We start from the raw sequence: 23187 nt of genomic DNA, 5'->3' as shown, positions 1-23187 counted from the left end.
AGAGGAAGCTGTTGCAGTGCTTTTAGGACTTTTATGACAACAGGGTGTCCTTATACCCGCTTACCCATGCTTTGGTGTTTTTTCCTCTTCTCTCGTCCTCCAAAATTAAACCTGGCTGCACAATGAACATCATGAGTCTCCTGCTGCTTGTGTTCAATTTTCAAACAGTAGGAGGAAAGTGCACAGATAACAAATGTTCGCTGCATGCCAGGTCCCTTCCAGTTTTGTCTTCCGTTAGCTGGAACAGTGGCCACATGAATTTGACAGAAGCTTTCTATGAACAGAATAAGCTCACAGTTCAGCTTTCTTTATGACATAAACAGTCCAGGTAGGGCAGCCTTACTTACTCCACAGTGACTGGGATCAAAAAGAGAGCTTTGAAAAAAACTTTTGAAAGTACCATTCTCTCTCTCCCCCCCTCTCTCCCCTCCCTCTCCCTTCCTCCCTCACCTCCCACCATCTCTGTGAGTAATCAATCAGTCAGTAGATCTGACTGTTGTAATGATAACCTTTTGGAAGAACTTCTTTACTGCTGTAACACAAAATCTGGAAAAACACTTCCCTTTAGAGTAGGTGGGAAGACAGAAACTCATAAGGTGCTTATAAGACAAACTCAAGTTATAGTTAGAAGATGAAAAAGGTTCCATTGGTTAGAAATTCTAAAAAATTTATCTTAGAATCTGACTTAGGTGTCCATTTATTTTTAGATAACTTTTATTTAAAGATTCAGAAGTTCACTTTAAAGGAGCTGTTGTTCTTTGTAAACTGAGCTGTATTTTTGTAGTCTTGTGCTATAAGATAAAGACTTCCCCTTGAGTAACTTGCAATTCTCTTTTGCCTAAATGTTTGAGAAACCTGTTGTTTCAGTATTAAAGCATTTTAAGATGTGTTTTTTTCCTGACCCTCAGAAGCCCCTTACAATGTGTGAGCACTAAAGAGAAATGTGTCTTCATGGAAGGGATAGGCCTCACTGTCACTGCACAGTTTCTGTTCCATGGTGACCAAGGAGGCCACCGCTCTTGGAGTATTACGAGCACCAGGAGAAAATAGGCAACACACAAGGGAAAGCAGAGTGGATTTGCTCTGTGATATCCAGGATGTTGCCATTGCCTCCTGTTAATTATGGTCTGAACTCTTGCCAAATTGTCATGTCATTTCCACTCAGCCTCAGAGCAGAATGCAAACTGCCTATAAAGAATGCCCTTTCTAGATCATATTTTTAGAACTGTTTAGGAGGAATTACTGCTGTGTCACTGGACTTTACAACAGGCTCCTTAGTGTCCTCCGGTGTTAAGCTGTTCTCTCTTCAGCAATGGCAATGCCAAGTGTTGAATACAAAGTTCTCATCTCTTACCCTGTAACCTACTATACCTGAGAATGCTGTAATTTCAGGAAGGAGTTTTGCCATGGAATAAGGAAGACAGTGCACCTGTCAGCCTCACCAGAAGGAATTATGTGGGGAGGGAGTTTGGTTTGTTCTGCACAGTGTGTGTTTAATACTGGGATTTAAGGAGTAGTGGGACAACTGTAATGTAAACATCCTGCAAGTCAAGTAGTCAGATATGGCAAACCCTTTTCCTTGAGAGGGGGTTTAATTTATGCTCTGTGATGGTGAGGCACAGTATGTCACGTGGGGTTTACTGACAAATTAATATAACACTAAAATCAAGCCCAAGTTTCATCTTCCGTGCTCCATCTCAGGTGCTAGTTAGTTTGCAAAGTAACATGCTGTGTCTCCCACTGGCATTTCAGGAGCATTCTGGAAGAGTCTTTCGACTTCAGTTTGATGAGTTCCAGATCGTCAGCAGCTCACATGATGACACCATCCTCATCTGGGATTTTCTGAATGATCCAGCTGCCCAGGCAGAATCCACTCGTTCCCCGTCCAGAACATACACCTACATCTCCAGATAAATAACACTACACTGTACCTCACTCGCACAGGTAAAATAAAAAATAAATAAATAAAAAACTAAAAAATAAGGTGAGGCTCAAAGGTGACACTGGATGTAGTGTGAGCCTGCTGCCTGAGTAACTGGCTGGGTCTATCAGTGTCTATCATCTTGGTTATACAGTAATTACAGTGTCCTGTAAAAGGACAGGAATGGTTCTGGTACCTTAGAATAGGGACTTCATTTTAGGATTTGTGACATGTGGTGCCTATGACTCCCCCTGAAGAACTCCTCCTCCTCTGTCCATCATCATCAATAATTAAATCAGTTATACTGTTGTCCAGAAGGAAGAAGAGTTTCTGCAGAGCGAGTAGAGCAGCTGGTGCCTAACAAGAGGATGCAGATGGCCTGACCCTGGGCAGTTGTCACCAGGCAGGAGGGTTTTGCCAAGAACCTCCCTCTGAAGTGATGACCATTCTCCTCACTCTGCAGCAAGCTGATTCAAGATTACAGCTTGGCCAGGGGAGGAGACACTGAGGCACAAGCACAAACCCAGGCAAATTAAATTGAGATGCATCAATGTGCAAAATAATATACTGATAGGGCCTAGCCCTTGTTCTCTCTCGCATAGCATGGATGTTAAATTATTCATATCAGAGCCTGCTTGGTTTGCTCATCACCTTTTGTCTTGGCCAGCACAGTGTGGGCAGGACAAAATGTTTCATGTGTTTGGGTCAGTTGTAAAGTGAATTTTTTGCATATGAGTGAAGTGGGATAACATGTTTGCCTGCATGGGTGCGTACATGCACAATTACTGTTGATAGCAGTAAACATAAGAGAGAAGAATGGCAGAAGAGCTGACAGGCTTCTGCAAAAGGGTGTCCACAGTGACATTTTCCCATGAAAGTGCTCTGTCAGGGGGCACATCCTGTATCCTGTTTGGTAACTGTACAGTGATGCTCTGGACCTGTCAGATCTTGATCAAACACTCTGATCAATCAGATGTTATTTTAAATCATTAAAAGGCTTAGTATGAATGGGGTTTGTTTGGTTTGTTCTGTTTTTTGTTCCCAGGACTCATTTAAGCTGCAGTATTTAAATGCCAGGACAAAAGAACTATCCACGTAACCAATACTTGCTGAAGAGAGAGGCTCTCAGACTTGTTTCTGGAACAAAGTTGGCATGCGGTTGATCTCAGACAGGGTCTACTCAGCGCGGCTGACTGCTAAAGTGCTGCTATATCAGAAGATGACTTTTATCTTTCATGAACAGTTAACATTTTTAAACCTGCCCATCCCTTTCTTCCCTCATTCCCCTCTCCATGTTCACTCTTCCCTTTACCCCATTTGGTTCCCCTCCAAGCCCAGTCGCCGATGTCCTATGAATATATTTAAGATGTTGCCAGAATGTGTTGCTTTGCTGTTAAGCAGAAGACTTACAGCCACAGTGCATCCTGCTGAGAGTCACTTCAGGGTGGGTGGGAGGGTGGGTGGGGAGAAGGCTGCTACTCTCAGGCTGAAATCAATATCCATTGCTAGGCCTTTGAAAAAGCATTCAGCTCTGAAGAGCAGCAAAAACACAACAGCCAGACCATCATCCCCCCAGCCCCAGCTTCCCTGCAGCTTTTGGCTGTTCTGACAGCAGACTTATTTTTTGTGGAGAGAAATAGACCCTTGAAATTTGACTATTATCAGCCAAAACCATCTCTTTCCTCTCCTGCCTGCTATGCTAACCCTTTGGAAGCTGGATGTGTATTGTAGTCTCCCCTTAACATCTGCTTGGCTGGGGAATGCTAGTCAATGAAAAATTAAACTCTCTCCTGCCAAAGTCCCAAGCATGATGGACTGGGGCTGAGATCCTGTCCACCCCCACCCCAGGTGAACTGTTGGCCCAGGACAATATTTCACTAGCAAAGGGATTGTCTGTACCATCTTCCTACTGCTGTTCTCCCTGAAGACACTATTTTGCTGGTAGCTTATGAACCATTCTGTAAATTGGAGGAAGTTTGAGGCTGGGCTGAGAAGGAAAGCTGGACATTGCTCCTATCTTTCCATTCCTTCACCTCAGAGGGGCTGTAGCTGGGTACTGGAAGAGGGAGCTGTTAAAAACTTCATGGAGCTCTCAGGAGCCACCCTAGAGTGGACACGCTACACAAACATTCTGGCCATGACAATAAGATTGCCTCACTTGAATGAGCAAATGCACACCCAGGAGATTGTGGTTAAGTAAAATTAGTCTGGCCATGAAGACAACCATTGCATTTAGCAGTGACTCCAGGCCAGTTCTGCAGTATTTCTGGGACTGGCTTTGCTAGAAGGGATTGAGGAGTTTTTGGTCTGCTTCTCTAACCTATGTACTGCACTGCAGTTTAGGGACATAGGCTGATTTTTTTTTTTTTTTTTTTGCTGATAGGTGAGATGGGTCTTTGCTTTCTGGCTGAGACTTCTGCCAATTGTCATTGTTTAGAAGACAAAAACAGCCCTGAAGAGTAGGTACATGAGAAACAATACTGCATGTCTCTGAACTAGACAGAGGTCTGGGGGTAAACAGCTCTCTTCACAGAGCTGGAACAAATTGCAGCTGGTCTGCATTTAGATCAGAAATTACTCTGTAAAATCAGTCCCTGGCCATTCCAGGTTTAGGCCCAGATCTTCTGCTGTAGGTCTGAAAAAATCTCCACTTCTTTAGTGGGGAGTTGCTCCAATCCCACAGTAGAAAATCGAGGTGCTTTGTCTCTGGGCTGGAGGGATTTAAACTGGCTTTGTTAACATCCTCTGAACTTGGCAGGTGGGATTTTTTTATAAGCTTTTCTCATCAACTTCACTTTGCTGGGGAAGCTGTTGCATTGTTTCTAATTGCTTGGGATGTGCTTTTTCCACCAGTGAAATCTAGCAAGGAGCTGGTCCAAGAGTCCCCAGAGAGCAGTCCAGAGGGCTTAAATAATTTAGGTGTCAGCTAAGACAGAGAACAAGGCAGTGGAGCTAGGGAGGAGGGCAGAGCTGGTTCTTGGGGAGTACCTAGTGCATTTCCTGAAGCATGTGGGCAGCAGTGCCAAGCATCTCAGAGCATGTGATGACACTCCTCTTTTCTGTTTGAACTGTTACTGTAAAAGAGTCAAACAGGTCAACAGCTCTGTTCAGGTAACAGTGACAGGGTGACTTACCTCTGCAGAGTCATAAATAAGTTCTGAGTCACAATGTTTATCCACAACTAATTTTGGCACTACTTTTTAAGTCCAGGAAGACTGTATTGGCTTTTAGGCAGCTCTACATATTATGAATACTGCAGTCCCAAAGCCAAAGTGGCAAGGGAGCAAAGAGAATCAAAGTTCACATCCCAAACTTCATTGAATTCAAGTTCTGATTCTTAATACTATTTTAACACTGTCCCTCTAAGTTCAGATATTACAAGGGATCTGCAGTATGGCTGCATATCAGCAGGGCTTTAGATGACCTTGGGTGAAATTTTAATAATTATTTTCCTCAGTTTGGTCATCCTCTATCTTTTCCATTTCTGTTACTGTAGAAAACAATGATCTGTTACTCCGGCTGCTGAAGGCTGCAGAACTTCCTAGTATTTTACTTACATCTTTGTGGCCAACACCTACAAGAATGTGCTGTATTTTTGCTGGTTGAGAGAATTTGGGAGAACTGGCAGACTAGCTGGCCAAACACAAGAGACACCACCACTGCAAATTGTCCTTGGTTGTCATAGCCCTGCTGCTCTATGCTGCTGTTCTCTTGGGTCTTCAAGTGGTACCATACTTTGTACTCTGCTGTATAGAGCTCTTTTAAGGTACATTTAGCAAGCAACTGCTGGAATCCATTTTTGGCACGTGGTAAGAAAGGTGTGTCACCCTCAGGAAGGGACTGTGTGTAGGTACTTCAAACAGGACTACAGAAGGGTGAGGATTCCTACCCCACTCCCCAAGTTGTACAAATTTTCTGATAGCTAAGAAGGAAACTGAAGTTAACTGATGTAACTTGAACTTGGAACTGCCACAGCCTGACATTTGGTGGCGTTTATTGTGCACCCAGGGAGGAAAAATCTGGTAAGTAGATCTCCCAATGTCAGAAGAAAGTGGCTTTTTCAAACTCCCTTCCCTTTCCTTAGGATATGTGTGCATGTGTGTGTGAGTGCAAGAGTGCATGTGAGAGAGAAGTTTCAGCATGAACAGGATGGATAATCCCTCAACCAGATTGGAATAATTGCAGAGTTTATAATGAAAATAACTAGAATATGCCTGCTGAAAGGAGATAAAAAAGGGCTGGAAGTGTCTGTGGGCTTTAAGTGTTGCACATTGCTTTGAAATGAAATACCTCTGCTGCTTAGAGATCGTCACTTCTCCCACAAGTAGGAAGCTCATGCTAGCCTTCCACCTTGGATTATGGGATGGAAAGTACTGGAGGTGTGGGACAGTCTGTTGTGGCCACACCATCTCCTGCTTGTGACTCCTTTGCAATAGGGCACAGTTTTGCTGCAAGTATTTCTCGTCCTCAGAGGAACACAGCCTGCTTTCAAATATGCAAGTAGAAAATGGCATGAAGGAGTTTGCAGTGAGATAACTTCTACAGATGTCTCATCTGGAGCAGCTCCCTCTGCTCCCTGTTAACATTCAAGGACAGACACATCCACTGTTGGAACAGAAGGATTCAGGTGACAAGTTGAGAAGTCTGTGATCATCAGAAACATTGAAATGCTTTACACTTGTTTCTAAACTGGAAGCTGACTCGGACCACCATGCTCTACCTACCCACCTCCTGCTCCAAAGGATCCTTTTTTCTTTTTCTTAATTTTTTTTGAACACTGAAAAAGCTGGAGAGCATCATGCACATTTCTCCACTCCCATGTATGTGTTTCTGTCCCTTCCACATGTCCCTTCCTCAGTCTGAGCAGAGCTCCAGGCTTGGTTCTGGATTTTTTGGCATCCTGGCTCCAATGGGAAGCACCTCTCTAGGTTGGGCTCTTGTCTAACTTTGTTAGCTTCCTTTAACATGATTTTAGATCTGCCTTTTGTGGCTTATTATTCCTTAATTCACTGAGAAAGGGCAATATTTGCATTTAATAAATCACAGATACTAGCAGCACTCCTTTGCTAGAGAAGGGAACAAGAAGGAATGTCCACCCTTCCTACTGCAGGCTGGCTCTTAACTGTGGGAGGAAAAGGAGGGGGTGCCCCAAGTGGTTAAAAACCAGGGGTATGTGGGGTTGGAGATGGATCTCTGCAGAAGTGGAGACAGTGCTGAAAATGGATCTTTTAGCTTGTGCAGTTGGCTGGGAAAAATGGAGGTTTTCCATAATCAGAAGTCATCAGGAGGTGATCACGTAAGGCCTCCAACTGTTGAACTTGTCAGGTGATTCCCCTTTTAGGATGCAGTGGAGACATAAGGAGAAAGGGATGGTCTAAACTACACTTGCCAAGAGAAGAATGAGCTTTTCCAGGGTCTCCAAGTGGCATGCATGATGCATTTGACATGCTGAGCTTTGCCCTGCTGTTTCCCCCGAAGTGATAAGCAGCAGCTTCACTGAAGGAGGGGGGAAACAGCAAGTGACCCAGCTGTCCTCAAAGGTCTCCAGATGAAAATTTACTGTCCTCCTGGAAAATACCTACTGGGTTGATTGGCATGAGAGGGTTACAGTCTTTCTGCCCCCGTTTTTAATTCAGAGATGGGAGCAGCAGGTCCCTTGGGTGTGTTTCTTCTCCAAAATCCCAATAGTGGGTTGAGAGGAATGGCTGCCTGCTGAGACTGAGCATTTGGTTTCCCCTCTATTCCCCCCTTGCCCCATTTTTTTTGAAGATGAAGTGTAGCCAAACTACTGGGGAAAATCCCCAAAGCAAATCCCCAGGGGGGGCTTTGGCACACTGCCAGAGTAGATTATCTTTGACTGGTCAGAAAACTCTTCCCGTGATTTTGTGCTTGTTCCCAAAGATCGCTGGGCTTCCACATACCTTGTCCAGCAGATAACCCATTGGAGTTGGCAACACTCATTGATCCTTAGGGATGTTAAGATGATAACTCTCAAAATCAGGGGGATTCTGATGTACATGGATGTGCAGCAAGCCCTTTAGATACTATAGACAACTCCTAAATAAATCTCTTTTTTCAATAGCCTATCACCCTAAGATTTCTATTGAATACCTTGATTTCTGCTCAAGCAGGAGCCAAGTGCAGCTGTGGCCAGAAAATCAGCATGAAATACAAGTCTTCATCACAGAGCAGCTGTGCTTGTACCTGCATGATGAACAGTTTTTTGCCTTCACAGGTAAAGTGTTTAACCTCCTGGCACTGGAGCAGTGGTTTACATCTGAGCAAAGCTCCACATGCAGGAGGCAGGCCAGTGGGCTGTTTGCAGTGGCTTTTACAAGGAGCTACCTATGAAAACTTTTGGGCAATTCATTGTGAAAATCTGGAGCTGCTTTTGAGTGTAAAACTTTGCTTTGGCTACTTTGTCTTTATCATGCGAGGCACTGCAGGGCTTAGCCTAGCCCCGGTTTTAGCATGGCAGAAAAATAGTGTGGACCTCAGCAAAGTGTATTGTCCCATTTCTTCCCGTCATTTGCCATCACTGCGTTTAGGAGAGCTGCATGCCTGCCAGGCCAGCCTGTGCTGCATCACTCCAGCCTGCTCAGGCTGGGTTGGCTGTGGAAGTGGGAGAGGTGAGAAAGAACATGGTTTCTCCAGAGTTTTCTGTTTGTTACTCTGCTATATTTGTTATCTGGATTCTTAAGTAATGAGTGCTTTGAATTTTGTGATTATGTTACGGTGATGTGTAGTTAATGTACTAATGTTCACTTGAGCTAGGATCATGGTAACAGTGTGGTTTGTTTTGTTTTTTTTTTTAACTGTTCAGAAAATAACTTAAATACAAAGATTAAGCTGTGAATCTCTCCTGTTTTCCTTTGGGGGGGGAAGACACTGTCAGAATACCAATCCTGTATCTTCCTCAAGCCCCATGTGTGTGAGTCACACTTTGCTACACATGTACTGTACACAACATCTGCAGTGTGAACACCTGGAAGTGCTGGGGACGAAAGGTGGACGGTTTTGCCCTGAGCCTGAGGTGGAGGCAGCTTCACAGGACACACAGAATCTGCAGTAGCCAGTTCCCCCTCAGAGGTGCTGCTCATGGACGATTGCAGCATAAAAAAATGCCCTGGCAGTCAGGAAAAAAACACTTATTCCTAAAACCACAGCATACTTTTTAATTAACACTCTCTCCATTCATAGTTAATGACCTCTGGCTGGGGCAGATGAGTCTGCCCTGTAAACCAGAGTGGATGTGACTAATAGAGAAGAGTTGGAGCCATCCTGCCCATTTAAAAAGTGTGGGGGGAAACCTATAAAGACTTTGTGTTTTTCTGGGTACTGTTGCAAGATCCCGGTAGGAGAAGCACAAATTTGTTTTATAAGCTAATCAGAATCCTGCTGTTCAATAATGAGTGAGTAATTGACATATCACAGCACTGCCACACAGTTCCATGGCTGGGGATGCTGCCATGCTTACTGCTCACCCGAAACAGAACGCAAGCACCCTTGCCCTCAGAATACCTTCCTCTTAAAAGTGCTCCTTGGATAGCAGTCTTGGATCTTTCCATTTTACTTAACAGCCCCTTTTAAAACAAAGGCCACTGCAGTTTTAAGATCCTGACTCCAGGGGTGGTCAGAAAACAAACAAACCCCTGCACTCCCGACATCTCTTTCCCTGCTGGCTCCATTCTTGGGAGCCAGCGGGGGACTGGAGATTGTGAAGGCTCTTGCTTTTCTGAAGTGCTGGGAGCAGGATTTTTGTCAGTTCCAATCTCCATCTCTCCTTGTGACAGGGTTCCCAGCAGCCCCTTTCTTTATTTGGCAAAGCTTTGGTGTTTATACGTATGCATGTGTGTGCTTGCATATATAATATATATTTTGCATACATATTCATATATAATATGTAAAATATATATATTTACACCACTTTAACCTTTTCTGTTCCCTCTCAGCTATTTCCTTCCATCCAATAATAGATTTGGAAGAGGAGTTGTGGCGACAGGCTACATACATTGTTTTGGAGTGGTCTGTAACACAGAATGCAGCTTGATTTTAACAATCTGGGAGTGGCAGCACACACAAATGAGACCCCTTCCACAGTCCCAGGTGTCTGTGTGTATCCAAATAGCACACACACTGCCCACTCCCATGAGAAACAGGTTCTCCTTGTGGCTTATTTCCAGATGTTCCTTAGATAGTCCTTCCCCTTCTTCTCCCTGATGTTTAAACATGAGAATCAGAGTCTTTATTCCAGATTTCTAGGACTAGGACAGTTCTGTCCTGCAGGGCATGGGCTGGAAAACTTCTCACAGTAAATCTGGACTGGAATCCAAAAACACAAGTACTAAAGAGAGTCTTTGAGAAAGAAAAGCAATCTCAATTGTAAATTTCCACTGGAAAAGAATGAACAGCTTATCTTAAATAGATTCAGTGGTTAATTACCCTTTCTGTTTAAAAATGTGTGCCTTATTTCCACTTCAAATGAAGGAGGAAAGTAATGTTTGCCATAGCTTCAAATTAACAGCATTTGATCAACCTACAGCTTTAAAATGAAATCTTCTCTTGTTTGGTGGTTTTTTATTGTTGTCTTATATACATCTTTTCAAGAGTATAGTAAGGCATTTTTTGGAAAGGGTGAATTGGCCAGTTTAGATTAGCTAGGCTAGAAAGAATGCAATTCTTACAATAACTGTTTGAGTTTAGCAATTGGTAGTTTGAGGAGGATGATGAGCTCTCAGGAGAGGAGGCAGCGTGGCCAAGGAAACAAAAGGCTCTGAGCAGACAGACATGCTGTAATGCTGCCTTGGATTTCTGTGTGTGAGCTGTCTGTCTGTCCTGGGATCAAGGGCTGTACCTGGCTCCAGCAGTTCCAAGGCAGCGTGTGGCACAGCTTCCTGTGCAATGGCACATGTCAGTGCCCAGGATGTGGGAATTATTCAATGTTTTTTGGCAGTAAGATGCCACTCCTGAAGTTGTTTTTCAGCCAGTGCATATGCACTGTCCATGTGTCCCACGAAGTGCTGCTGGAGAAGAAGGTAAGAGAGGAAAACTAAGCTGCTGCTCGCATTCTCCCATGCAGTGGGCTGCAGCCATCAGGTCTCAGCCTGAACCCTTTGGCAGCTCATCCAAGCCCAGCAATGCATGTCTGTACCAGCCACTTTGCTTTACCCTGAAAGAGCTCAGATACACAATCACTATATCCCCACGGGAGATACTCTTTGTTTCACATCCATGTTACCTTCTGATCCTGAGCTTTCTCTCCAAAATTATTTGCTGACATGCACCTGGCTGGTAGAAGCAGCTAGAAATCTCCAAACCAGCAGAGAGGTTGCTGAGCTGTGGGGCTGATCAGCTGGAGTTGGATAAGGAATATGACCAGGGAAACCTGGGCTGGAAAGGTCTCACCTGTACAGGTAAATAGCCTGCCTGCAGATGGAGAACAGTCAGATGGGCTTTCCAGTGCATAGAGGCAGCAGCCTGAGCAGTGCTTTCACTGGGGACAACACTGACTGCCTTCTGTGGTTTGAAGAAACTCAAGCCCCTGGTTAGCATCACACAGCTGATGTACCCACAACTCCCTGTCCCATGCCCCAAGCACCCTGCTGGCATTTACAAAGGTGGGTCAAGGAAGGCTTCTCCTCCAAGAGGCAGTAAGGCAGGGAGGCTGCCAGACCATCTCAGTTTCTGCAGTGTCAACTCCGAAAGGGCAGCCCCAGCAAACTGCCCTGACTGTGGGAGCGGTGGTGATGTCTGGGAGCAGCTCTGCCTGCCCTGCTCATGCTGCAGAGTCCCCTCTCCTCCAGCACAGGGAAAGGGGTCAGTGGCTGCCAAGCAATGCATCTTTTTGCCTTTGCATGAGCTGCTTATTTCTCCCTTGTGGAATTTATCTAGTTTGGACTAGATGGTGCTGGGCAAACCCCGAGAACCAGCACTGGGACCACATCCTTTCTAAGGGATTTCTGTCTCATCTTGAAAAGGGGGACAGACCTTCCAGTGGGGAGCTGTCAGCTCAGGGGAAGCCCTCAGGTGCCCCAACTGCTTCTCCATCCTCCTAGCCTCAGCAAAAGCGCAAATCACTCTGTGCAGGATGTGTGCTGGGACCAGCTCCAGCTGCTGCTCTGCCTCTCCCGGTTCTCATGGGTTTCTCTGTGCCTCAGGCACTGTGTCAGATGCCTTGAGGAAAGGAGATGCATGAGCATCCCATGGTGGAGTGCTGGGACCGGGACAGCCCCAGAGCTGTGTCTGGAGTCTGGGGCAGCAGCGAGGCAAGAGTGGGACAGGAGCTCGGGGAGTGACGATGGGTGGGGATCAGGATGGTTTATGGGCTCACAGCCACTTACCTGGCCACGGGGAATATTTTAGCCAGGGATACCTTGTATGGAGACAGGGGAGGAATGCCTGTAAAATATGGAGACAAGCTCCCTTGCAGCTCAGAGCGGTGGCTGTTTCTCACCAGCCCTTGTCTGTTGTGTGCCACTATCACCGGGTCAGGTCACAGGAGTGTCTCCAATTAACCCAGCCCCCTGGTGATCCTTAATTGGCACTCCAGGCTTTCCTCCTCCCCCTTCTTGTGCCACCACGAGTTTCTCACATCTGCTGCTAAGCCTCTGCTCCCAACATCCCAGCCACTGCTGGGAACCAGTGACCATAACCCATATTTACTCCCTAAATCAAGGTAGCAGCCATCCCCTGGCTTGGAGCTGTGTCCTGAGGAAGTCCCTGCTTGGTCCCCAGCATCAGGCTGTGTGGCAGGAGGAGGGGCTGTGGCTGCAGGGATGAGCACAGGGCTCAGGGACAGGTATGGGCTTCAGTGCAGGGGAGCTGGGAAGTTCCAGGAGGGTTTTTTGGTACTTGTTGGGAGAGTACCAGGGTGGGGGAGGGATGGCTGCTGCTGTTTCCTACTTCCAGTGCTCTTTCCAGAGACCACTGGACACATTTAACCCTCCACACGCTGCTCCCTGAGATGAGCCATGTACCTGAATGACCATCATCCTATCCCGGGTTTGCTGCTTGGCCCTGTCTTAGCAAGGGCTTGGGGTGAGTCCTGGGCATGTTTAGGGCTGTCCTGGAGCACTGCAGGTGCTTTGGGCATGGCTGGGACCCACAGGCTGCATGTTCTCTTGCTGAGTCATCTCACCCCTGGTGAAGTCCAATGAAATGGAACTTCATCCTGCTGCTCTGGGAATGAACCAGGACCATCCCCAGAAGGACTGTGGCTCCTGCAGGTCTCCTCCACTGTGGCCCTGTCACCAAGGTCTCTGCAGCCACCCAACACACCCCCACAAAGGTAAAGGTGATGCCCTGATCCAGATGTGGAGGAACTGAGCCTGGGCAAGACACAGGGAACCCTTGAGCAGGGGCCAGCCCTGGGAAAACAGAACACTGGCAGGCTGGCAAGGACTGGTGGCTGGGGGAGAGGGCCTGATGCTTTCAGGAAGACCTGGAGGCTCATGCGCAGGGAGGAGACCAGAGCTGGAACATCCTCCGTGGGAGAATGCGGTGCCTGGACTCTCCCACACCCCAGACAGCCCAGTTGGGGCTGGCACGGCCGGTCTGGGGTGCCCATGAGGCTCTCCCAGCTCTGCTCCCCTTTCCTGGCTCCGCGTCCTGAGCGGGGCCAGCCTGTCGGGACCTGTCCCTTTTAAGCCCTCGGAGCTGTTGCCAGCCGTGGCTTAGTGGGGTCCCCATCCTTTCAACTGGCTGTTCGGCAAATTAAGAGCTTGTTATTAGGCTGCTAATTAAAGGCACTTCATTAGCAGCAGGGGAGGCAGCTCCTGGCCGCAGCAAAATTGGATTCCTCTGAGCTGCCGTGAGCCGATTCTCTCCTCTCTGGGGCTGGGGGCTGTGTCCCTCCGTGTCCGGGGAAGGCAGCTGCCTCGAGCCACTGCTGTGGGCTAGCAGCCTCTTCCCGAGCGCAGGGGATGGGGCACATCTACCCCACGGCGGGAGAGAGGCCGGAGGTGTTCGGGGTGTTGGGTGATGTGTGGCCGCCCCTTGGCCTCGGGGATGGCGCGGTGATGTTGCCCCACTTACGGTTCCCGGGGTCACTCCCGTATAGAGGGGACATGCGAGAGCTCTCAGCGGTGACAGAGCATCACGTCGATGGTTCCGCTGCCCCCAGGCTGGGCCGTGACCCTTTCGCGGGCTGAGCAGGGCGGAGGTGCTGCCCCTGCCCCCGGCGAGGGGAGAGGCTCCCGGACTCCTCCTCCGGCCGCTCAGGCGCCTCCAATGAGCCCCGGAGAGCCCGGGCTGCCCTGCCCTGCCTGCCTTCCCTCACCCCCTCCTTCTTCGATCTAAAAATGGGAGAGACCAGCCGGGACACCGGACCGGGGCTGCCTTCCTCGCCCTCTCCTCCTCCTCCTCCCTCCCCTCTCTCCGCCTGCAGCCTCGCGCCGCCGCCCGGGAGCGGGACCCCACGGCCCGGCGGGGACATCACTGGGGTGAGCTCCCTGCGGGCCGGGAGGGGTGCCCCATCCCCGCTTCCCTCCTGCCTTACGGTGTCCCTGTCCCTCTCTAGCCCCTGACCCGACACCCCTCGGCCTGGCCTCCCCCTCCCCTTTTTCCCGGCTTGGGATTCCTGATGGGATTAGGGGGGATTTGCTGTGCATGAGCCGGGAGCTGCTGGGTGCTACGAATCCGGCTACCGTGCGGGGGGTGCTGCGAGGAGGGTCGGGCTGGGGGTGCTGGGGAGCGGAGCTGCTCTGGGGGGCGCAGGATCATCCCATGCCCGCACCCTGCAAGCCCCGTCGCTCCGGGGACATTCATTGCTCCGGGATGCAGCACCCAGGGCTGTCCCTGCAGCTGGGGGTGCTCTGAATGCTCCTGAACACCCCGATCCTGGGGTGGGCTGGGTCAGAGCTGCAGGGTGGCTGTTCCCCCGCAGCCACCGGCTCCCCGCAGTGAGGACCCCCAGCAGCTGGAGGGGGACACAAAGGTCCTGGAGAGGGTGAGGGTTTAGGAGGTGGGTCGATGTGGCATTTTGGGGTGGGCTGGGACTTTCCACGGGGACCTTTCAGTGGTGTTGGGCCACGCACGGCAGCACCATTCAGCTGCTCCATTAAGGTATGGGGATGGATATCCCCTTTCCATCTGCTGCCCCTCCCAGCTGGGCACAGGGGTGCCGGGTTACCCAGGCAGAGTCACTGCCATGGTAAAAAACCTCACACCACAGCCACAAGACCAGCCACGAGGAAGCTGGGTCAGCTGGGCTGAGTGCTGGGCACTGGCATGAAGCAGTGCTCAACACAGGATTCCATCACATTGAGGTTTTTGCTCTGGGCCAGGGTCATCCCTGCTGGAAAAGAGGCATGTCACGACACCTTGGCTCCTGACTCTGCTGGCCAGGGCTGTGCTGATCCTCCTTCTTTTTCCCAGCGTCTCACCTTCCCCCTGCTGTCTGTCACCCTCCTGGTGTCCTTTGGCTCCTCCATGCTCTATGGCTACAACCTTGCTGTGGTGAACTCGCCGGCAGAGGTAAGGGAAGGGCAGCCTCTCTGGGAGCAGAGAAAATGGTTATGCATCCCTCCCTTGGAGGGTGGAGGGACAGCTGTCCAGCAGCCCCACATCAGAACACTGGCATTTTCCTTGAGCAGTCACCCAGAGAGGAGTGGCATGGGAGGGACATCAGAGTCCACGTTCATGTACACCAAACTGGTCCCCCTGGGAAAGCAGTGCTTGGAAAGCTGGCCACAACCTCCCTGCTCCAGCCTGAGCACTGTCTGTGGTCTCTAAGTCATCCTTAGGCCTCTCAGGTGCTGAGACTTGCTGAGCAACCAGACCAGCACATCCCAGTCATCCCCAAGCATGTTCTGCCCTGCATCTCCTTTAATGCTGTTAAACCCATGATATCATCCCTATAGATCCTGTCTTCCCTTGTCTTACCCTTTCTGCCAACACATCTGGTGCCTGTGTGTGTCTCTGCCATGCAGCACATAAAAGCTTTCTACAATGCCACATGGTCCCAGCGGTACGGACACGGGCTGGCCCCCGGGCCCCTGACCCTCCTCTATGCCCTGACTGTCTCCATCTTCGCCCTGGGTGGGCTGGTGGGCTCCTTGCTGGTGGGGGTGCTGGTGGAGCAGTACGGCAGGTAAGGAAGGGTGTAGTACCATGGGCCAGGGTGGTTTGGAGGTGGGATGGGACTGGAGGAACTGCCCTGCTGCTTGTGCCTGCCAGGAATGGTGCTCTGAGCCGCAGTGCTCTCCTCGTCCTCCTGGCCGGGGGCTTCATGGGCTTCAGCCGGGAGCTGGGATCCCCTGAGATGGTGATCATTGGCCGCTCCATCACCGGGATCCACTCAGGTGGGTGCTTCCTGGGCTGTGCTCAGCCTCTTCCTCATGGCTCACTCCCCTACAGCCATTCCTAGAGGGATGGAGAAGGCTTTGTATTCCCCACAGGCTCTCTGGAGGGGTTCTCTGGTACAGCCAGGGCCACCTCCAAGGCCATGGGGTCCCCGCTGTGGATGATGCTGGGCATGGGTGGAGATGGACCAAGGGTCTGGCTAGGTACCCTTCTCCCTACTGCCTCTGCCATCCCAGTCCCTCCTGTGCCTCCCAGGTATCTGTCTTAGTGTGGTGCCCCTCTACCTGGGAGAAATCGCTCCCAAGAACCTGCGGGGGTTCCTGGGCCTCATGCCCAGCATCTTCATCTGCCTGGGGGTTTTCTCTGCCCAGGTCCTGGGCCTCCCAGAGCTGCTGGGCAAGGTGAGCACAATACCCCAGCCCACACATGCTGGATGCTGCTCTGCCCTCCCCATGACACATTCCATTTCAATTCCTCTCAGGACAGATTCTGGCCCCTTTTCCTGTCAGTGGTTGTTGTTCCTGCCTCCCTCCAGCTTCTGCTGCTGCACTGCTTCCCGGAGAGCCCTCGGTACCTGCTGATAGAGAGAAACGACGTCTGTGGGGCCACCAAAGGTGAGGGGTTATCCTGGAGGAGACTGGCTCCAGGATAAGGGGCTGGGTGCTTCTCCAAGGTCTTCCAAGACCAAGGTGCATCCTCATGACATTCATCCCTACCCATACCTGACAGCCCACTGCAGTCCTGATGCTTCAGCCCTTCTGTCCCACCTGGCTGTGCCACAGCATTTCCATGGTGCCCAGCACTGTGCTGTGAGGCTTTTCTCCATTTCCTGTGGATGCTGAGCCCCAGCAGGGAGGCTGCTGGGGAGGCTGGGCCAGCCCCTACCCTGTGCCATACCTGAGCATCCACCCTGCGCTGGAAACACATGTCCATGGCCCCACTCTCCCCACAGCACTGCACCAGTTCCTGGGGACCCCTGATGTACAGGATGTGATCAAGGAGATGAAGGAGGAGCAGCGGTCGCTCTCCTCCATGGAGATGGCGTCGGTCTGGCAGCTGCTGCGGGACCGCTCCGTGCGCTGGCAGACGCTCTCGGTGGTGGTGGTGAACGCTGGCATGCAGCTCTCGGGGATTGATGCCGTAAGCCCCGCATGGCCCTCGCCCCGGACACGGCTCTGCAGATGCTGAGCTAAGACCCAGCAGCTCATTTCATCTTGTGCCCCGTGGCTCCATCCCACAGCTCATGCTGTGTCCCCTCCTCGGCAGATCTGGTTTTACACCAACACCATCTTCGAGAATGCCGGGATCCCCGTGTCCCAGATCCCCTACACCACCATGGGCACCGGCGCCATCGAGGTCGTTGCTGGGCTGATCGGGGTGAGTGAGGGACAGACAGATGGACACAGCCCCTCCATGCCAGAGCCCTCCTGCCAGCTCCCAGCACCATCAGAGGGGACAGAGTGGACCCCCAAATCTTATACATGCCACAGCACAACCCCTTTTCTGGTGGGCAAATGAATTGGTGAGGAAATGGGGATGGGAGATGGTATGAGACAGGCTCAATTTAGGAGTCACATCTAGGAGTGGTGGGATAATTTTAGGGTAGCAGGAAGGTTGGGTAGAGATGGCAGGCAAAGAGCAGGCTGGAGATGATGGAGGGGACTAGAAGTTCCTTCCAGCTCCCACTTTTATTGTCCCTCTGTTAGCAGAACCACATGTCCCCATTTCCCCTGCCCCCAGCCAAGCACTGGCCTGGCCCCAGGCTAGCAGCCCTGCTCCACCCCAGCCAGCCCTCATTTAGCTGGAGAGTTAGCACTGGGCCAGGCAGATTTATGGCCCTTGTCCCATCTGCAAGTGTCACCCAGGGCCAGCCCAAGCCACCCGGCACTAAATCTGCTCCCTGACAATTACAGAGATGGATGGGGGTGGCTGCTTCCCGAAAACAGGGAATGAGTGGGGGGCTGCTCCCCTCTCCCATAGCCCAATCTAGAGCAGAGTGGGGTCCCCTACCTCTCTGAAGGGTACCCCCTTCTCTCTTCCCCAGTCTGTGGGGGTGTCCCAGCCCCCCAGCAGTGGCCCAGCATAGAGCCAGATTGCTTGGGAGCAGCCCCACAAATGGCCCCCGATGGACATGCCAAGATTGGTTATAAAATTACAGGCATTTGTTCTGCTGTCAATACCCTGCCTGCTCCCACTGCTGCTGCACTGCCTGCCTGCGCCCTGCTGTGCCCAATGCCCCTCAAACACCCCATGCCCCAGCACCTCCTCCTGGCACTGATGCCAATGTGGCTTCCAGATCACCCTAGCCAGCCCCAACCCTGCTCTGTGGGACCCATCTCCTGCCCCATGCATGCTCACACCTGGCACTTCCCATGCCTCAGCCCCAACCCTGGAACTCTGAGCTGCAGTTGTCCCCAGTCCCCAGATGCCACCGGGAGCATCTCCCCACCTTCAGCTGGATCTGGAGTTCAGGGGTGGTCCCATCCACCTTGGAGCTCCCCAACGTCCAGTCAGTCTCTGCTCCCTCCTGGCAGTGCTTCACCATCGAGAGGGTGGGCCGGCGGCCCCTCATCATCACCGGCTTCTGTGCCATGGGCGTCTGCTCGGCTGGCATCACCATCTCCCTGCTGCTGCAGGTAGGCCCTGCCCACTGCCACCCCCTGGGCCATTATCTGGGGCTCGGTGGTGGAGGGATGGGTAGAATCCTGGGGGAAGGAGCGTGCATGGAAATGAGAGGTGAGCTGGCTCTTCCAAGTCATGTTTTCCCTTCAAAGTTAAAGAGAAGGCAAATTTAGCACCAAGAACAACAAGAAAAAGAAAACACAAATCCATATGAGAAAAATCCTGCTGCTCCTGTTAGCTTTTTTTCAGAAACAGTTGTTCCCAGGGAGGCAGCTTTGAAATGCCAGGGCAGGTGGAGGATCCTTCTCCTGCTGCCTGTTTCCAGAGGATGCTCCCATGGCTCTGGGGATACTGCTCCATCATGAGCTGCTGAGCTTGGCTGAGGTTGACCCTCACCTGCTTCACCCCAAACCATTGCTTGTCTGCATCTCGCCAATGTGTCCTTTGTGGCCACTGTCCTCAAGAGCCACCACCAAGCCAAGGGCAGGCACAAAGCCGTGTCCCAGGGATGTGGGGTGTGAAGCTCAGGAGCAGCCCCCAGCAGCATCCCCAGCCCAATGTCCCCTCTCAGGCCGCCCTGCCCTGGATGCGCTACATCAGCGTTGCCTGCGTGGTCGGCATCATCGCTGGCTTCTGCATGGGACCAGGTGGGTCTGGGGCTGGGGCAATGGGGAGCAACGGGGTGGGAATGGGGGCTCCAGGAGACCAGCGGGGTTTGCAGGCAGGTGACAGGACCTGAGCCTTGGCCCTGTCCCCGTGGTCAGGCCCTGGTTTATGATGCTGTACCTCCAAGTGAAACCCCACCACAAACACCTCCAGCCCCACATATCCCCAGGGCACACTCTACCTCTTCCTCCTTGGCCATTCCTCCAGGAGGCCCTGGCAGCCTTCCCCAGACCTCTGTGGAGGTGTCACCACTCCTATCGCAGTGCAACTGATGAGAATCATCCTGCCCCTAATCGAGTGCAGGCTCCAACAGCCAGGAGTGAAACCTGGACTGGTTTACCCAGTTGATGTATTAGCAGAGCTCTTAACAGATCTATAATTCATCCTCAGCCCAGACTTTATTCACTGTAATTACATCTTTAATTAGGATTTTAATGGCTCATTGTTCACAAACAATGATGAATAGGAGTTTTAAAACAAAAAAATATATATCTCTGTTCTGGGCGAGCTGTGAGTAAGAGTCCGTCAGGGGCTCCACTCCTCCCTCACTTCTTACACTTGGTTTTTGATTCATCTTTTCCTTGCATTTATAAAGAGGTCCAGCCAGTCCTGTTTCAGGCAATTGGGACCCCAGCCATGTCACCATATCAAATACAATCCCTGGCCAGATTTCTGTGTCTTGGAATGTACTCTGGACCTCAGATCCTGCCCCCCAACACAGGGACAGCCCTGGGACTCAGGACTTTTGGCTCAGTGACACTTGGCTGGAGATGCTGAGTCCTTCTAGAAGAAATAGCCACAGCCTGTGTCCAGTTTTCAGACCACTTACAAGTTGGCTTGGGAAACCACTTCCTTACATTCTGGGTTTTTTCACCATACATGGGAAAAGCAGGTTGGAGAATGGCATTTCTGTGTCCTGTGGGAGATTCTGATGCTCAGAAAAGTGTTTGCTTCTTTCCTCCCCGAATCAGCCACAGTGGCAACAGAAGATGATTGATAAAAGGAATTTTTCTAAACTGTTTTGATCAAGGGAGTCTCGAAAGGGCATTATGGAGGGTTCCAGGAAGATATTTCTCTATGCCTGTGATCTCTGAGATTTAATATATCAGCATTTAGAAAGATTTTTGGAAGACGAGGATCCACGCGAAATATTCCACCTTTATTTTGACTCAGTCTGGAACTTTCCAGTCATGCAATTTGAGGAGCTGGCCTGAGCACCCAGCAATGTGCCAGTGTGGTATGTCAGGGGAACATCACCCACCCCAAGACATATCCCAAAGGACACCAAGGGTAGGACACTGTTCCCCCACACTCCCTGTCTCCTCCAGCTCTCCCAGCACCACCGGTTTGAACCATGAGTCTTGCGGGCCTCCAGCCCTTTGGCCACAGGACTGACCTGGGCAGAAAGTGTTGACCCCAGGGGTACTTGACCCAGCCTGTCCCCCATACCCTTGATCTGTCCCCTCCCTCTGCAGCCGGTGTCCCCTTCCTGATGACAGCTGAGCTCTTCATGCAGTCACACCGCCCGGCTGCCTACATTGTGGGGGGCTCTCTCAACTGGCTCTGCAACTTCACCATCGGCTTCATCTTCCCCTTCTTGCAGGTATCAGTTCAGAGGGGCCTGGGAGAGGGAGGGGATGGACACAACCCTGCTGCTCTCCCAGGGTGGGGTGCCAAGTCAGGGGTTTCTATGCTCGTGGCTCTGCTTAGTGCTGGACAGAGCCAGCCCAGGGCAGGGTGATGGGAGGGGACATTGCCTCATGCCATGCCCAGTTTGGGAGTGCCTGGCTCTCTGCCTCATCCTGCTCTTGTCCCCAGATGTCAGCCGGTGCCTTTTGCTACCTGGTTTTCTGTGGTGTCTGCCTGATGGTGGCCCTGTACGTCTACCTTGTCATCCCTGAGACCAAGAACAAAACCTTCATGGAGATCAGCCACATCTTTGCCACGCGCCGCTCTGTCCTCTCTGTCCCAGCCCATCTCATTGGGATGATGAAGCTCGATGGCTATGGGACTTTGGAGAGCAGCTCCCTGGAGGGCTCGGGCTCCAGCCTGCCCTGATCTGAGTGGGCTGGGGGCAATGGGGATGGTGGAGGCTCGGGGCTGGGGAAGGATGTGGGGGCCAATTTGTTCCAACCCGGTCATCGCTGAGTCTCCCAGGACATCTTTCCACGGCACAATCTGTGCCCAGGATGAGCCCCATTGATGCACAAAGGTTGCACTGACTGCTGGGCATGACCCCCATGCTGGAAGAGATGCCCCCACAGAGACAAGGGAACCATCCTGAGGCAAGGGTTCTCATTGTTCCTGGATGCGGGGCCTTGGCAAGAGCTTCTGGCATGAGCTGTTAATAAAGAGCATTGCCACCAGAGCCATTGTTTGGTAAGTTTAGCCTGGAATGGCAGCAAGCAGGTGTGTGCTGGAAGGGGCAGGTATTTCTCCAGTACCAGGGATGGGCAGAATGGGAAGAGGGGTTTGTCCTCCTCCCCACAGTGACTGGCTGGAAAGGTCAAAGTCACCCCACATTTTCTAGGAAGGGTGGTCAGGATGGCTCCCAGGCTCTTGCCTCTCACCCCAAGCTGGTTGTGTAAAGCTGGAGGCTGCTGCAGAAGGGACACAGGGCAGCTCTGAGCTGGGGGTGACTGTCCAGCCACTGTGCCCCTCCACAGACTGCTGGAAGCCTCATGTGCTGGCCCCACAGAATGTTCCTATGGGAATACTGCACACTCCCAAACTCTCTGGAGGACAGAGGGATCCAGGTTATACCCTCATCCCCTTACTGCACCCCATGAATTGCTGTGACCCCAAGGTGCTCTCCAAGCACGACCTCTCCCATGTCTCTGCTGTGAATCCTGGGGGCTGTGTTGGAGGGAGAGGCTGTCCTGTGTCCCAGGACCCCTCCAGAGCAGCTCCCACAGATACCGTGGTAGACCATGGGGTTCCCAGATCCTCCAGGAGCTGTTTTTGCAGGAAAACTACAACATTTTGTTCCGGTGAGAGATAAGCCCAGGTGGTGGGGAGGGCTGTGTGGCCAAAACACTCTCATGCCAACACAAACATTGTTTTGTTGCAAATAATTTAGCCTCCTTTTTTTTTCCAGTTTCCCTCTCCATGACAGGTTCACAGGTTGGTGTTTGGTGTTTGAGGTCTCTTAGTGAGGAGCCCACCCTTCCTGCATCCCTTGGCAAAGCCTCAGGGCGCCTCTGGGTGTGTGGAGGTGCTGCACCTATGGGGACAGGGACCAGGCCATACTGGGTCCCCAGCGCCTGGTCCTATCTCTTCCCTCCTCAGCCACCAGCTTGGGGCTCTCCTGCATCTTGAGCTGTTTAAAGGACATCAGTCAAAGCAGGGTCACAGCTCCGCAGCATCAGCCGCTTCCCACTCCGCCTCCCTCCCGACTCGGCTGCTCTCGGCAGCAGAACAGAGCGGTAAATATGTGCAGCATTACATATGTATAATGGAGTGTAAATAACCCCAAAAAGTGCATTGTAAATAGACTCCAAGTTTATCCTTTATTAATGAGGCACTGAGTGCCCTGCTGTTTTAGAGCAGCGAGACTTTGATAATATCAAAACCTAAATTACACTTGTGTCTCTCATTCCCAGCAAACGACAGCATCATTTCAGGCCTCTTTGCCACTTGTATTTATTTATTCTGGTATTTATCTATCTCTCCCACCC

The 23187-nt window shown here is 51.1% G+C and overlaps 2 protein-coding genes across 6 annotated transcripts in view; both read left to right on the top strand.

Annotated features, from left to right (window-relative positions):
* Positions 1-3364, top strand: part of BTRC (beta-transducin repeat containing E3 ubiquitin protein ligase) — a 115938-nt gene extending 112574 nt beyond the window's left edge. For 4 of the 5 annotated variants that reach the window (XM_058840820.1, XM_058840821.1, XM_058840819.1 and 1 more), the window contains 2 exons: positions 1753-1944; positions 2967-3364. In XM_058840820.1, coding sequence (XP_058696803.1) covers positions 1753-1914 — 162 coding nt within the window. In that variant the 3' untranslated portion in view covers positions 1915-1944; positions 2967-3364. Of the gene's footprint in view, positions 1-1752; positions 1945-2236; positions 2930-2966 lie in introns of those variants that run through there. The other variant, XM_058840818.1, reaches the window with a different exon arrangement.
* A 10478-nt stretch (positions 3365-13842) lies between these two features.
* On the top strand, positions 13843-22122 carry LOC131580635 (solute carrier family 2, facilitated glucose transporter member 9-like). The gene is made up of 13 exons (XM_058842050.1): positions 13843-14026; positions 14075-14361; positions 15296-15394; positions 15850-16010; positions 16097-16221; positions 16478-16623; positions 16704-16836; positions 17175-17362; positions 17489-17599; positions 18757-18858; positions 19416-19491; positions 20986-21113; positions 21329-22122. The coding sequence occupies exons 1-13, from the start codon at positions 13843-13845 to the stop codon at positions 21566-21568; spliced, it is 1980 nt and encodes a 659-aa protein (XP_058698033.1). The 3' UTR covers positions 21569-22122.
* Positions 22123-23187: the final 1065 nt, after the last annotated feature.

The sequence above is a fragment of the Poecile atricapillus genome, chromosome 6 (assembly GCF_030490865.1).
Source record: "Poecile atricapillus isolate bPoeAtr1 chromosome 6, bPoeAtr1.hap1, whole genome shotgun sequence".
NCBI lineage: Eukaryota > Metazoa > Chordata > Aves > Passeriformes > Paridae > Poecile > Poecile atricapillus.
Note: the sequence above shows the minus strand (reverse complement) of the source record. Positions and strands in the feature narration are given on the sequence as shown.

Excerpts from the sequence above, each read along its gene's own strand:
- LOC131580635 (XM_058842050.1), top strand. The coding sequence starts at position 13,843 with ATGGGGCACATCTACCCCACGGCGGGAGAGAGGCCGGAGGTGTTCGGG. Across the intron at positions 16,222-16,477 it reads CATCACCGGGATCCACTCAG|GTATCTGTCTTAGTGTGGTG; the intron begins GTGGGTGCTTCC and ends TGTGCCTCCCAG. Across the intron at positions 16,624-16,703 it reads TCCCAGAGCTGCTGGGCAAG|GACAGATTCTGGCCCCTTTT; the intron begins GTGAGCACAATA and ends AATTCCTCTCAG.